This window comes from Anomalospiza imberbis, chromosome 1 (assembly GCF_031753505.1).
Source record: "Anomalospiza imberbis isolate Cuckoo-Finch-1a 21T00152 chromosome 1, ASM3175350v1, whole genome shotgun sequence".
Lineage (NCBI taxonomy): Eukaryota > Metazoa > Chordata > Aves > Passeriformes > Viduidae > Anomalospiza > Anomalospiza imberbis.
Window position 1 is genome coordinate 115,321,263 of NC_089681.1, and position 16,094 is coordinate 115,337,356.

General features: G+C 36.9%; 1 protein-coding gene across 3 annotated transcripts in view; it reads right to left on the reverse strand.

Annotated features, from left to right (window-relative positions):
* Window positions 1-1,080: 1,080 nt before the first annotated feature.
* The window catches only part of KAT2B (lysine acetyltransferase 2B), a 40,200-nt gene continuing 25,186 nt past the window's right edge, over window positions 1,081-16,094 (reverse strand). Inside the window, exons 11-18 of one of the 3 annotated variants that reach the window (XM_068207336.1) lie at window positions 13,938-14,064; window positions 11,601-11,711; window positions 10,458-10,601; window positions 7,565-7,679; window positions 6,762-6,798; window positions 6,336-6,399; window positions 6,149-6,233; window positions 1,081-3,056 (exon numbers count right to left, since the gene is read on the reverse strand). In XM_068207336.1, the coding sequence (XP_068063437.1) occupies window positions 2,863-3,056; window positions 6,149-6,233; window positions 6,336-6,399; window positions 6,762-6,798; window positions 7,565-7,679; window positions 10,458-10,601; window positions 11,601-11,711; window positions 13,938-14,064 (877 nt within the window). In that variant the 3' untranslated portion in view covers window positions 1,081-2,862. Of the gene's footprint in view, window positions 3,057-5,701; window positions 6,038-6,148; window positions 6,234-6,335; window positions 6,400-6,761; window positions 6,799-7,564; window positions 7,680-10,457; window positions 10,602-11,600; window positions 11,712-13,937; window positions 14,065-16,094 lie in introns of those variants that run through there. The other 2 variants (XM_068207347.1, XM_068207356.1) reach the window with 2 other exon arrangements.

A 16,094-nucleotide genomic window follows, 5' to 3' on the forward strand; every position in this document is an offset into this window, starting at 1 on the left:
TTGCTCCAAGGGCACCAATGTCAGCAAGTGGGCATTACAGACCTGTGTACTCTGTCCCCATCTTATGTGCTGGCATAAGCACTGTTTAGGAGCAACTCAGCAGCTGCAATTTGATTCTGTAGCTGCAACTCTCAAAAGCAGCAATTTAGGCTTAGTTGGTCCTGCACTGAGTGCAAGTTAGCATCAACCAGACAGAAACAAAGCAAATTTCTTGTAAAGGTTGGTGAAGAAGGCTCCACTTGGATCCCAGCTGTTGTGGGACATTCATAACAGTTTACAATAATTTTTTCCCTGCTTTGCCCAGTGCCTTTCCCAGAGCAAGAGGTACCACATTTGAGCTTGTGCTATTTGGTGCCACACTAGGCTGCATATGAGAACAACAGTGTTATCAACTGTCCACCATTCAAACTACTTCTACTTTGCTTGAGACACGCTTAAGTATTCATAGGTTTGTGATTACCCAAATGAAAGCTATATTCTAAACACCTAATGAAAAAGCACAAAAACTACAAGTGCTTCCTTTGTTTTGTAAGACTGCCTGTCCCACTTCAATAGGTACAAGATCTCTCAGTAATAAAACTATTAATTACTATTTTATTTGTAACATCTTCCATGGCTCTCAATAATGATACTAGTTGTAGCCACTGAGTTGTTCACAACACAGCCTTTGGATGTTTGAGTGGAAACTTAGTTTTACCTTTGTAATTCTAGCCACAAAGCCTCACCATCTCAGTCTGGAATTCTAGGACTAGAGGAACTTAAGCAGAGTGGTTGTACTAACTATATTGGTTAGAGCCTGGTCCTAATAATGCCAAGATTGTGGGTTCTATCCCTGTATCAGCCATTCGTGTTAGAGGTGCACTTAATGATCCTTGAGGGTATTCTGTGAACCCCAGGCGCTCTTTCATGAAACAAATCGCAAAACCTGTTTTAGCAGGGAGAGAAGAACAACGGGGTGACTGTAGAGTAACTCAAGGTAGGTGTGGTGGGTCTGGGTAGTTTTTTTCTTACTGGATTGAGCAGGCTTGAAAAATTGAAGTGATGAAGTACCAAGTAATGAAAAAAAGAGACCAAAATAAGTAGGGTTTTGTACATATATAATTTAAAACTATTCTGTACCAATACAATATATTAATTTGACAAATGTAAAGTTCATCAGCTGTTTAAGCATTTGCAAAACCACATATCCTACCATTACTTTATTGCACAGTATCTATGAAAATATTAATTCTTAAATTAGAAAACACATTTCAATATAGAAGAGACAATCTGATTGAAAGACAATAAGAAAATCTACTCTGAAAATAACAAAAATTCACAGGTTACCAAGCTTAACAGGTGCATCTGAAGGCCCAATCTACAAAACAGGTTTATAGTATCCTGTTCTGGCTATTAAAGAAAAAGTACTCACTGTACCTTTGTTATAGATCCCAATGTAGGTCAGACTAAATTCATACAAAACACAATGGCAAGTCCAGCATTAACATTTTGAATACCTTGGGTACCACATTTACTACTTCTAGACAGTTCCTGATATCTCTGCTGAATTGATCTGTGATCTAACATTGCACAGGCATTTTGCAGGAATAGATTCTTTGACACAGCACAGGACTGGTTTTCTCAGTCTCATAACTTGAATTTTACCAGTGTAACAACTGTAAATATAAAACACCAAGAATGAAAGTTTAATTTTTTTTTTCACAAAAGCAGTTATAATTTACAAACTAATTAGAAATGTTTTTTGGACAGCTTTTTGGACTGTACTCATCTCCATTAAGGATTTAGGTGTACCTCTTAAATGTAGTGTAAGCAGCAAATTGTATATATATGTATATATGAGTGTGTGTTCTTTTTGAAGATATACTAAGAGTTGTATAATGTTAATATGTTCCTGCATCTAAATAATCACAATTAATATGCATTTACAATAAAGCTTGGTAGAAAATCCAGTTTACCACAGAGCCAAGTATCTAAGCTCAAAGCTGTCCTATGTTGTCTTCCTTTGTGTACAATAGTCTTATTTCTGCTGAACAATCTAAAGAATTTAGCAGTGAGGAGAAGTAAGTAGGGTGGATCATGAAGTGCATAAAACCTTAACTCTACTAAGCCAATTAAAATTGTCTAGTAGATGCAAAGTAGTCTCTAAAGTTATTTTGGGTACTTATGTCCTGCATAAGCCAAGTCACTATGACATTATGCACCTAGCCAGATTTTTTTTCTTTTTTTTTTTTAAGAGTGGTTATGAGATTACAATTTGCAGGTAAAATAGTTATCAAAACTGAAAATGAATAGAAAAACTTGCATCTATCAAAGATCACAGGCAGTCCTTTTTCAGAACTGAGTGCTCTTCTCTCACAGCTTCTCAACCAGCTGAGTGTTTCTTTTAAAAAATAATATCTTATAAAAAGATTCTACAAAGAAACAAGTGTTTCAGAACCCCCCCCACACCTGTTGTTTTCCCTTACAATTTTATTTTTTACTGGAAAAAATAATAAAACTTTATCAAATAGGTACTGCATTAGGTAAGCTATAACATCTGTTGTCTGGGAATTTTCTTCATCTTCCCAAACATGTGCAACTTCCCCCATGTTTGTGGGGTTTCTGAGGCTGTAGCTGATAAACTTATTAGGAACATAAGGTAATCGGCACACAAAAGAAATATTCCGTAATTAAATACATTATAAAGCATTTTAATAAAATAATTTTTGTAACTTCAGTATAATACATGTTTGCAAAACTAAAAGGGTTTTTAAAAGTGCTAAGTATTAAACAGAAGTTTCTTGAAAGTCCCACAACTCAGATATAGAACGGCTTTCCCTGTCCATAACATAGGCACACTATTTGGTTGTAAAAAAGCCAGTGTCACTTGTCAATTAATCCAGCTTCTTTAATTTTTGTGTAGAAGAATTTCTCCAGTATATTGGCACATTTGTAGTATTCACTCTCGGGGGGGTTGTACTCTCTGCAGTTTGTAAAGACTCGCTGCAAGTCTGCCATGAATAATTTCTTAGACACGTAGTACCTGTTCTTGAGTCGCTCACTCATTGTTTTGAGATCTGCACAGAAGAAAAATAGATTAACAGCGTTGGATTCAAATATGTTTTGTGTGCAGTGTCCCTTAAGACTGATTTGCCATTTAACATGAACTGGCAAAGCTAGGATTTGGAATGGAAATTGCCTTCACCTAAGGCAGGATCTGTATTTTAGCTTCAAAAGCAACTGAGCTGCTGGAACTAAGCAATATCTCACTGTAAGGATGAATTTATGTAGTGTTTATTTTTAATTCTTTAAAACATTAAAGCTTTTTTTGTTCTGTTTTCATACTTAGAACTCTGAGTTTTCTTGGTTAGTAGATGTCCCTAATACTCTTCTGACTGTCCTGAGACAACCTGTTCTCAGCTCTGCTGGAGAGTGCCTTAGGGGTATATGGGCAAAGAATTCAAACATCATAAAACATGTATGTTAACCTAAAATCCTTACTGCTGTGCAAACACAGCAGAGAAGATATATTGATCTACACTACAACCAGGATTTGCAGCCTTGAAAAAAGAAAGAGATAAAATTTGTTCTATGCTCTACATATATTTTTATTACCTCTTCAGAGTTTATAGTTGTATATCCTTTTTAAGAATCATGTGAGAACAGATCTCCCCTGCTTTCAGAGCATCATGCGAAGCATTTATTTACAGAACATTCTTTAAGAAGTGTTCTCCTTTATACTAAAATCAGTCATCTATAAAATATGTAAATCTTCTCAGTGTTCTCCATATAGTCACTTTCCCAGTAATTCTCATCAGGCATTTAAAAAGTCTGTCTACATTAAAAGTGTTCTAGGAGTGAGTACAGGAATAGAAGTAGTGGGAGGTGTGCTGGATGCCTTGGCTTTTCTCACCTCAGATGCTCTAACAACTATTTTTTTAGCAATGCTTGAGCCAGGCCTCAGCAGCACCTTTGTGAAACTGTAACAGAAGAAGCTGAATTCACTTAATGTCAAGGAGTATTGCAAGGACACCAGTGACCAAAGACCTCCAATGCAAAGGAATTAAACTTTTAAACTTCAGATTTAAAAATATGGCTTCATTTTTTGTTTTGGTAATGGTTTGGAGGGTTTTGGGGGGTGGGTTTGTTTTTTTTTAAGGGAGATTTGAATTTATTAAAAGAGAGGAAACCCTGTCAAATTGTCAAGATGGGATTATTCAAGGAAAGTTTGATAGATGCGCTCAAATACTTTTTCCAATGGTACAGAACTTGCCACTCCCTAGTTTTGCACAATATTTTGCAAAAGTAAAGGCTCATTCAGCTCCCATTAAGTCTGAAATTCAGGTGCCTATACCTAAACTAGATATCCATAGACTAATTATAGCACCCAGCTGAGAAGGCTGTTCAGCCTGCCCTACAGCAAATGTTGCCTGGCTAGACAATTAGGCTGTTCTCCTCTAAGCACAGTGAAAGTTTGGTTCCATCTGTCACTCAGCCATACAGCTTTTGAATGGCAGATGAAAAGGGAAAAAAACCCCGAAGAATACTGCTTGATACAGCACCTGAAGAGCTCTTAAAACAGGGACAAAAAAGCATTTATACATGAGAACTGACCTTAGGAGGTAGTAAAAAAAATTTACAGCCATACCTCTCAAAAACTGTACAATTTAGTCTGTACACAAACATAAAAGCAACTGTTATATCTTGTCTGAGCAACTTTTTACAGTATCAGTATGCTGGCAGGGAGAGTAGAAAGAAATCTGAAGTTTATCATGAATCAAGGCAGTTTAGTCATGCTGGGTTCCTTAGCTGAAAAAAACAAAGCAAAACTAAACCAAAGACCTCAGCTTAATCCTTAAAGTAAACTGCTGCCCCTACCTCAAGTGTAACGCATCTGAACAAGGAAAGGACAGACAACAGTTCTACTTTGAGTTTGCCAACTCAGGTAAATTATTTGTAACCACTGTTCAGATTAAGCAGATTTCTGAGCTAGATCTGGCCAGAAAAGCAGATAGAGAAAACTCTGCCACAGAAGGGCACTCACATTCTTTTTCTTCATTGTTAGAAAATAAATTTTTTTGGGGGATACAGGAAGCCAGTGATTGGTTTATAAAGTATATGTACATCTGCTTTTTGGGAATGGTAATTTGAATATAAAAAAAAAATAATTGAACTAAATTGATAGACATGGGCTTGAAGCCCATGCAAAGCAACATGAACAAATGCTTTTATTCTCTGAGAAACTGATGGCTAGTAGCCTGCCATGAACCTGTATTTCATTCTCTAACAATATTTAAGGGTTCAGAAACTGTAATCAGAATGATAGAGGTGAGTATTGCATAAATGAGTGAGGAATGCCAGAATTCAGTTTAAAATCTGGTGCAGTACAAATCAAGCATTTGTTTAAGAGTATCACTGAATTATCATTGAAATTATATGTCCCAGAAGTCAAAAGCTGAGTCATAAGAGAAGCAGTCAAAAGAAAAGCATTATTAGCATATGTGTACTTCCCTTTGCAAGCAATCCTACATAAACAATAGCTGTGTTACTTAGAAGTAAAAATAAATAAACAAATAAATTTAACACCTCAGACAACTGTGGCAGATCTAAAAGACAAAGATAAAAGTTAGCTTAAAAATTAGTTGCATGAAGCATTTTCCTAAACTTAGATTGGAGCTAAGTGTTAAGACTTAGTTGGAAAACCCTGTGACCTTTGAAAATGTTTTTCTATATGATTTATAAATCTTAAATCTGTATTTCAAAGCAACTCAAATGCTCAGGTGCTCCTGAAAGTTTGCCTTCAGGTCTTTCAACATATGAGTAGGATCTGCAATGACCAGTTACCACACAGAAGACTATGTACCTACAATTCACCTACTCCAGCTACTCCTGAAAGCTTCTAGCTGACTGCACGATTTAAGAGCTTGTTAGAGTTCTCTAGGGCACACTAACATTTCAGATATGTACACCACACATGTTTCACAAAGGTCACAAAGCACTCATCAATTTCAAATGACAGCATCACACTCTTGACACTTCAGAGCTGCAAGGTATTCAGCTGCAAGTAACACATATCTTATACCATAAAACAATCAGATTAAAATTTATCTGCTATGTCTGCATCTATAATGATTTTTAAACTCTACTTAAGAAATGTTAATGGTATTACCCATGGGAAACCTTATAACTTCATAATATCCAGGAGCTTCTGTTCTCTTCACGGGTTCCATGAAGGGCCAAGCGCTTTGATGGCTCTTTGGTAAAGAAAAAAGTAAGGTATCTAATATGGAAACTAGATATTGGAAATAATTTTAAATTATTTTAAAATCAGAAAGTAAACTAGAGCTAGCACTCACCTTCACTTGCTGCAGGATGGTTTTCAATGTGCTGTAAAGTTGATCTGGATCCTTGGGCTCCTTACTTGAAGGAAAATATCAATACAAAAAGATTAGTTTGAGTCCCTTATCTTCATTACTACAAATTACATCTTACCTAAAAGCAACTCCAAAGTTTCAAGCATTTAATGGAAGAAATAAAATTTAAAACAAGCAAACAAACCCAAACAAAAATCCTCAAAAAAGAACCCCACTACCCAAACCACAATATTGCCCACAATAAAAAATAAAATAAAAAATACCACCAAAAAGACACTTAAGAACTCATCTCTCGTATCATCATTTGATTACCAGTGGATGGAAGTAAATATCAAGTGACATTGTTTAAAGACTCTTCTCAAAGGAATATCCCAACTGCTTCAACATTTTACTTTGTGTAGCACTTACCCTCTTTCTTTTCCACTTGGTTTCCAGCCAGTCTCTCCTGTACACCAACAATATGAGATATTACATGGGAATTACAGTAGGTCAAAACATTAACTGAGTTATTGCAACTCAAAGAAAAGCCATTTTAGCACTACTGCAGTAAAATGGGTTTGTTTTAATAAAAGCTACTCCTAATAAATAACATAACCATCTAGCCCACAGCTAGCCCATTCAATTTCCTACATGACTCTTCCACCAGACTGCTGAAAAGATTCTAAAATATTTCTATATGAAACAGATTTCTTTTCAATAATTCAATACATATTTTACTGTAACCCACCCCTGTAAAGAATAATCATGACAAAGTTATCCAATCTGATTCCCAAGGGACAAAGAATAAATTGCAGAAAAGCATAGCTGAAAAAAAGTCCCCCAAAATATGATGCTTAATTTTTTTTTAAATTATGTTTTGTTCTATAAGTTCATGCCTAGCATAGAAATCATTGTTGTTCAGGAGTACAGTGCATTAAAATGGTGCCAGAGGGAAACTGCTGCCTACACTGTGATACAAATCAAAGAGGGGTCACATGTAAGTAAAATTATACACACGTCCATAAAAGAGGATTAGGCTGGGATGCCTTGGGGAAATCTCAAAGACAGCAGTTGTAATGGAAACACAATAATCTTCACAGAAATCAAATCAGCAGACCAAAACAATTACATTCTAATCAAAAAGAACGATGCGACTACGTTAGGATTTCTAGTCTCGGACCTTTCTTGGGCTATTCTGCTTCTGTTCTACATTAAAAGAGATTGATACATACTAATTCCAGGAATGCTTTCTATAGGAATCTGCCGGACTCCATCTTTGAAGCAAGAAAGGCCAGGATAAACTTTTCGTATTTGAGCTTGCTTCCTTTCTATGAGCTTTTTAATGATCTGTAATAAAGTAGCAGAGAAAATAAAATATAATTTATTTGGTCTAAAGTCCATGCAAAACTGTAATGAACAGAAACATTCTCACTTCCTAACCTTGCAGTCCTTTTCCATGAAGCTGGTAATGGGGCTGGGCCACCTGACCAAACACTGATTCTGCAAAGGAAGCTACTAAGTCTCTCAGCTATTTTGGCCCAAATCTAGAAAAAAAGGAGTCATTACTGGCTCTACCGATCACAAGCTGCACAGCTCTTGGGAAGACAGGAACAGAGGCAGAAAAGGAAATTTTCTGGAAGAAGGTTTGAGAACTGGCTATAAAATTTTATCAGCTGGAACTTTTAAAATGCTTCAGCACAGCTGATCAAAAATTTCAAGGCACATATTGAATGCATGTATTTTGATGTTCATATATATTCATATATGTTCATATTCCAAAATTTTAGAAATTAGAAACCCATTCACTTCAAAGTCTCCATATATCTATCTGTAGGAGTTGCTTATGTATCAATCAAAGATACTCTCATGAAATATTTTCTCTGGAGGATGCAGAATGATGCCACACTTTTCAGAACCAAAATTCTACTCTCTCTTGCATTTGCTAGGGAAAGGCTTTTCCCACTCCTGGATACACTCTGTTTAACTATGCAACCTCAAATTCTAAGCAATTTGCTTTGGTGCATTTTATATCCACTTAGACACTTATCTAAGCTTTGTGTGTCCTGGATATGTGACTTTCAAAACTTCATAACTTGGAGTAAACAAATGCACAGCCATGCAGACCGCCAGTCTGATAGAATATTTTCTTTGGAAATAATAAAAATGGACATATTTTTATTTTTAAGGACCTTCACTCCCTCATACATAGTATTTACTCTCATAGAAGAGAAAAAGATAAAACAAGACTTTCAAAAGAGCTTAGAAATGTTAAGAGGAATACAACATACAACAGCACCACGAGCAGATTCCAGCATAATATGAAAATAATTTCAAATTAATTATTAAATCCAACTTAAGCCCTTCTTATAATTTAGGAACTAGTGGCTCTTCCTGATTAAAGCAAGCTGTTCAATCAGTACCAGTGATTACTCACCAGTCAGGAGGTCACAAAGCTTTGCATAGAGGGAATTGTCATATTTGCCAGAATGACAGTAAACAGTACTGGTACAGTGTCAGGTGATATGGTCGTAGCAGCCATAGGCTGCAATATACTCCAGTTCTTTAAATAAAAGCTTAGATCCCATGAAAAATTTCACTTCTAGAAGGATAGATCCTGAATGCCTGATGTCTAGTACTGGCCAATAGCAGCACTCAAGAAAATGGGTACATATTACCAACTGTTAACATTCAAAATTCTTTTTATGTCCAGGTAGCATTTTCACTGCCTTTAATATGCACAGACAAGCAAACACTCTCCATGACACTGCAGACTGTGAGGCCTATTTCTAAATTTCCTTGCAACAAGGAGAGCAAAAGGCCTGATTGGTGTTTTTAATGATAGGCAAGCAATCCTAAAATGCAGTTCCAAAGTTATAGGTAATTATTCTCAGAAAAGATCAACCGCACAGATCAGTGCATAACAGCAGCTTTCCTCCTAATAATTTTAGACATGAGATGTCTGGAGGACCAAGGCATTTTATCTACAAGAGGAGTGTCTCCAAGTTCTTTAGAATAATGTGGACGTCCCAACAAATAAGAGAGTGAAGAAAGCTAATAAAGCAGTCCCAGAGGCAAAATTTTGAAAACTAACAAGTTTTCTGAAGTGGCATGTTACGTTGATGGTTTGGGCCCAGAACTGAACCACTGCAATTAGGCATGCCTACGATGTAACAGGCTAGCAGAGACACATCCACTATCCACACTAACAACATCCCATCCCTAAGGGACAGCTGGCATGTCCAGCAGCAGCCTGGAATCTGAAGGATCATGCAGCCAAGCAGAAATGAAAGGGGAAATACTTATGGTCCCTGTTGTATGGACATCTGAAAACTTTCCCAATAAGTAAGGTTTAAAAGCCTTGTAAATTAAATGTAAAACCATAATCACATCAGGGAGTGTCTTTCCTTCTCCAAGCACAGGCCAAATCATTCTATTGGAATAAAAATGATTGTTCCATAAAGAAGCTTTTTAACAAAATAAAAATTCAGGTTTGAACAATCTTGAAAGAACAAATTATATCTTGTATTTCTTTAAAAACCAAGGAAAGTATTTAAACACAAGTGGAAACATCATAATTATTTTGCTAATAAACTTCCTTATTATATAGAATATTATTAAGAACTAAATAAAGAACATCCCACATAAAATCCAAAGAGGGACAGACTGGAAATTAAGACAGTCTACCCTTGATTTATATATTTAAAAAATGGCAGAAAAAAAGAATCCTCTTTTTTCAAGTAAAACAGGCCATGCAATACAAATACTCCTTTTAAATGCTACTCTAATGAACACTACTGAGGGAAGAAAAGAACTGATAAAGCCATTAAAAAAATCAATCTCACAAGATTTTGCTTAGTTAACTTCCACTACTAAATTGAACTGTGAGTTACTCCTCAAAATACCAGGACTTTAACAGTCTTGTTCTTGTTAAATCAGAAAGTTAGAATTTGATGCTTCAACTACAAAATTTTGGCACTGGGACTTGAATGAAGGGATTATTCTAACTAATAAAAGTATGCATTTAAATTTAAGCACCAAAGCAAAGAAAGCTAACCTGGCACCCACTGAACTGTTTCTAAACATCTGAATAGAGAATAACATTAAACATTTCATTTCAATCTTTACCTCTTTTTGCTTTTTGATGATGACAGAAAATTCTGTGTAGGGGATCCTTGGATTTAATTCACATCCCATTAATGTGGCACCCTCATAATCCTTGATGTAGCCCACATATTTGGCTTTTGGTACTTTAATATCTTTGGAGAAACCCTGACAAATGAAAAAAAAGAACTTATATTGTCATTATGCCATTTTCCTTTTACATTTGTTTTAACAGAAATGAATGAGGATTTATAACCAAATTCATCATAATGTTAAAATACAAAAAATTACAACAGTGAGTTACAGACAGTGGTTCAGTGTTGCATAAACCTTCTCATGGGAGGCACTTGATAAAAGAATAGTTAATTGCTAAGAAGGGCAATAGGGGAGATTGTATTCATTTTGAATGTATGAAGAGTAGATTGTGCCAGTTTTATATACAGAACCACTAGAACTGGCTAGAAGGAACTTGAGGTCATCTAGTCCCATCTCAGCTCAGAACAGGTCTCATCATATCTGGCTGATCAAGGCCATGCTCAGTCCTGAATATTGTTAAAGGACAGAGGTTCCACCACCTCCCTCAGCAACATTTTTCAGTATTTCACCACCCTCAGGACAGGAAAGGAAAAAAAATCCTTCTACCTAGTTGTAATTTCCTAATATCCAAGTCATCTTCACTGCCTAATGCTGTATACCTCTGAGAAAAATCTGACTCCATTTTGCTGATCACATAGTTGACACCTGTTTAACAAATCTATTTGACAGAACTGACATTGCCATCTTTCCTGAATTTGAACCTCACACTTCAAATCAGGAGGAGCTGTAAGTGCAGGTCAGGTAAGTTTTCATCTGTCACAGGTATGCCTAGTCCTTCTTTATACTTCTTATAGAATCAGGGAATGAACTGACATTTTACTAGTTGTTAGACTAGACAAATTATAGACTATACTATATACTTATGTTCAGATGATTCTATCAAAGTAAAATGTATTAGAAGACAAAAAACATTACCTGAGATGAACAGAGAGCAGATTTTATAGATAAAAAATACGCATGTAAAATTGCACTATACATTTTATCCAATTACTTTGTCATGCCTAGTTACTTAGTTCAATCCTGCTAGATATAAAACTTCTTGCACAAAATAATTTCTTGCACTGAACTTACTTGTTTTTTGAAGTAGCCAATGGCATATTCATCTGCATACGTGAGAAAATTGAGAATGTTGTGTTTGATGTGGTACTCCTTCAGATGGTTCATTAGGTGAGTCCCATAACCCTGTGTGAAACATAAGAAGAAAAAGCCATGACAAAGCCTTTGGGGACAGCACATATTAGAACCTGTGGACCCAGAGGTATTACACATTGTTTTTCAAAATGCAGTCTTTCCTCTAGATCCTGTTTTTAAGATTTTCTCTTAATTAACTTGTTTTTGCACACTCAAGAGCACACTCCTTTGAGCCTTGTAGAGGTACCTTTGTGACCCAGCATGGAAGTTGTAATTCAAGGCGCCCACTTTTTTTTTTGTTCCACTTTTAAATTAGATATCAACCTTTAAAATCACATACTTCAACCATAACAAAACTGCACATACTGTAACAAGAAAGCATCGTTTCTGAGCCATATAACTTCAAAACTACAAAGCAGCAGCAATACTGAAATTATTCCAGTGTTCTGTGCACCTGTAGCCAAACAGGTCTCTGCCTCAAAGGACTTATTAACTAAGCTTATCATAAAGCATAAAAATGAACAGTGAACAATTACCATAATAAGAAGCAGAAAATTATAGAGTCCACAATGAAATAAACAGCTATGCCTTCTGACTGCACACAGGCATGATTTCCATTTAAATTTAGCCCCAAAGTAAACAAAAGGTTGCATTTATTCACATTGCCAAGTAATCTACAGTCATACCCTTCTGCTGTGATATGAAGAAATGTAAAGCAGATAAGTAAGCCCATAATAATGTTTTGTTCTTGCATATGTTTCAATTTTCTCATCATGCAGACTAATAGGACACTTAGAGAAACATACATGGATTTCTTCTGGGTACTCTGCTCTTGAAAACTGGGAAAATTTTTACTTATGCAAAAAAGCCAGAAAAATAAATTAGAAAATACAAAATTTTGATTTATTTTACAATTTCATAGCCCCAAATATGGCAATTGCCAGACAGGAAACTCAGCCACATACAGTAAAACTTAAAATTATTTTTAACAGGGGACTAAACTACCTAAAAACCAATTCAATTTGTATGGGAAAACAATTCCTGTATTTTTTTATCCAGCCTCAAACTCAACTAAAATAGAAATTTATTTTTCCTAAGAGCTGGCAAGTCACCCATGTGTGAACATTTTTTTTTTTCTCAGTTACATGTTGACAGGGTCAGCTCACTCAGAGCAAGAAGTGGGAAGGCAAATTTTCAGAAACACTCAACTCATACAGCAAAGCACCCAGAGGATGAAAGAATAAATACTGTGTTATGCAGCCCTGGGGGCAATCTGATGGGTCAGAATTATCTGCTCTATTGTTTTGAAAGATTATTCCTAGAAAATCACAACACACCTTTGGCAGCCTCACTTGTGTCGTGCAGTTAAGCACAACTTAGGCATATTCTGTTAGGGTTTGCATTTGATAAAACACTCTAAATGCTGACAGGTCTCTGCTTAATGCAGGGAAATGCTCCTCTCTAACACCAGAGTCGAATAAAATCAAATATAACCCGAGTACTAACAGTTGTTACAGACTTTCAATCCCACTGTGTTAGTCTTTTGCACCAGGGTGTACAATTTTTGCATGTTAACTGCTATACACTCTGAATTAATCCACATCTCAGCTCTTGCTTCTTGAAATGAAAATCATGAAGCTACAGCACCATCTAAAGGCAAAACATGAACCAACCGGTGAGTAGCTGGAAAATCTGGAGGAGTCTCATGTATTCATAGTGCTCTCTATTCTCTCAACACAGATGCTAATTCTCAAAATTCTGAGAAAATGTTGTGGCACTAACTCAAAAAAGAGTGTGCAGAATAGACCCTGTGTTTATTTTCAGATATAAAACTACACCTAATTTTTTATTATATCTCATTTAGATTGAAGTTATGTAATGTCACAAAGTGTTTGAACACAAATTACTGCCCCACACAAGCAATACATATTTCAGTCAACCACAAGATGTTACGCTACACAGAGACACAACTACTGGGGACAGAGGCATGAAAATTCCAAGAATGACAGACTACTGGCCACTACTGCTCTGCTGAGAAAAAATTTATTTAATTAATTAATTACAGATAATCCTACTATTATGATGATGATGCTAAATCTGCGTATTTAGTTTGGGTTTTGTGTATTATATTCAGAATTGCTGTATCTTTCAAAATCTATTTCTGTCTGGCAACTCAGCAGTATATTCAATGGGAGTAAAAATATTAGGAGCACATGCAGTAGGTGAATGGGACTCAAATCCATATAATAAGCTCTTGTAATACAGAATTCTTTTTACCTTGACTTGCTCATTGGAAGTCACAGCACAGAAAACAATCTCTGTAAATCCTTGGGAGGGGAACATCCGGAAGCAGATACCACCAATAACACGACCATCTTTTATTAATGCAAGGGTTTTATGTTTCCTGAGCAGACAAAAATAACAATCACTTTAATTCAAGTACATAGTACATAAAGTGCCATTAACCTTCCCTTTTTCAGAAACTTGATTCAATTCTTTCCATGATGACAATGCAATTGTGTATGCCCCTAAGTTAGCCACTTGTATCTACAGAGGAGCTGGTACTTTAATATCATGCTTTCAATATACCATAAAGGCCATCATCACAGAACAAGCTCCTGGCCTTGCCAAGAACTCTGAGATGCTCGGGTAATGCCCAATAAATAAAAGTTGTACTGCTTTAATTTAATCTACTGCTGATAGTTACACCATTGCACAGTTCTCAGGATGATTTTATCCTGAGGAAAATAGACATTAACGGAGTTACAGGAGAGCAAGTCCTTTCTAAGGGATTCCTGTTTCCTTCCATGCACTCTGCATAGTTAACCTATCAGTCTCAAATGCAGCTGATGAAGTAAGAGAGGACATTTCTTATTTCTAATCACCCACTCCTCTGGGAATCAAGACCAGAATAAATATCCATTTCTGTTGCACTTATAGTAACTGCCAGGAAAGATGTAACAAGGTGCAATCTCAACTCTTATGTCAAGGATAAGGAATTTCAGTAAAATCCTCAAGGTGTGAAAACAGTACACCATCCTTTAGATTATTCAATACACAGTATCATGTAAATCATAAAAATGATACAGTCAATATACAGATGATGTATTCTGGGGAAAAAAGTTGGTGCCAAAAGTGACCCCCTGCCAAAAAGCCCAAAGAGTAGTTATGTTGTATGTGCCACCACTGAAGAAGATTTTATACATATTATGTATTCTTTTTTTCTTGCACATATTTTAGTGCTTTTTTTTTAACTTGTGGAATGAGAGCAGCAATGCAGTAGCTTGAGCTTTTGTGATGGTTTTGCCCTGGCTGGATGCCAGGTGACCATCAAAGCTGCTCTATCACTCCTCTCCTCAGCTGGACAGGGGAGACAAAATGTAATGAAAGACTCATGAGTTGAGGTAAGAGCAGGGAGAAATAACAACTACCACCACAGGCCAAACAGATTTCACTTGAGGAAATTAGCTGAATTTATTACCAATCAAAATCAGAGCAGGATGACAGAAAGTAAAATAAATCCTAAAACTACCTTTCCCCTCCTCCTTCCTGATTCTCTGCCTCCTTTCCCAAGCAGCGCAGGGGGATGGGGAATGGGGTTAGGGTCAGTTCACCACACATTGTCTATGTCACAGTTTCCTCCTCAAGCAGAGGAGTTCTCCTCCTGCTCCAGTGTGGGGTCCCTTCCATGGGCTACAGTCCTTCAGGAACTGCAGTAGCACAGGTTCCTTTCCATAGGGACACAAGTCCTGCCAGCAAAGCTGCTCTAGCAGGTAGTGTGGGCAACTCTCTTCACAGGCCACAGGATCTGCCAGGAGGCTGCTCCAGGGTGGGCTTCCCACAGGGCCACAGCCTTCCTTCAGGCATTCACCTGCTCCAGCATGGGGCTCCTTCACAGGCTGCAAAGAGACAAGAGCCTCCCCAGGGTGTTCACCATGGAAGGTTACACTGCTGGAGCAGTTCATGAAGAACTGCAGCCTGTGGGAAGGACCCATGTTGGAGAAGTTCATGGAGAACTGTCTGTCATGGGAGGGACCCCATACTGGAGCAGGGAGAGAGAGTGTGAAGTTCTTCCCTGTGGAAGAAGAAGCAGCATACACCTCATGGGAACTGACTGCAGCCTCCATTCCCCATCCCCCAGCACTGTTTGGGGGAGAAGGTAGAGAATCATGAATGAAGCTAAGCTTGGGAAGAAGGGAGACATGGGGCAAAGGTATTTTAAGATGTAGTTTATATTTTCTCATTATCCTACTCTGATCTGACCTGTAAAAAATTAAACTAGTTTCCCCAAGCTGAGTCTATTTTGCCTGTGATAATTATCAGTGAGTGATCACTCCCTGTCCTTCTATCCAAGAACTTTGTACTTTCTCTCCCCTGTCCAGCTGAGGAGTGGAGCAATGGAGCAGGTTTTGTGGGAATCTGGCATCCAGCGGA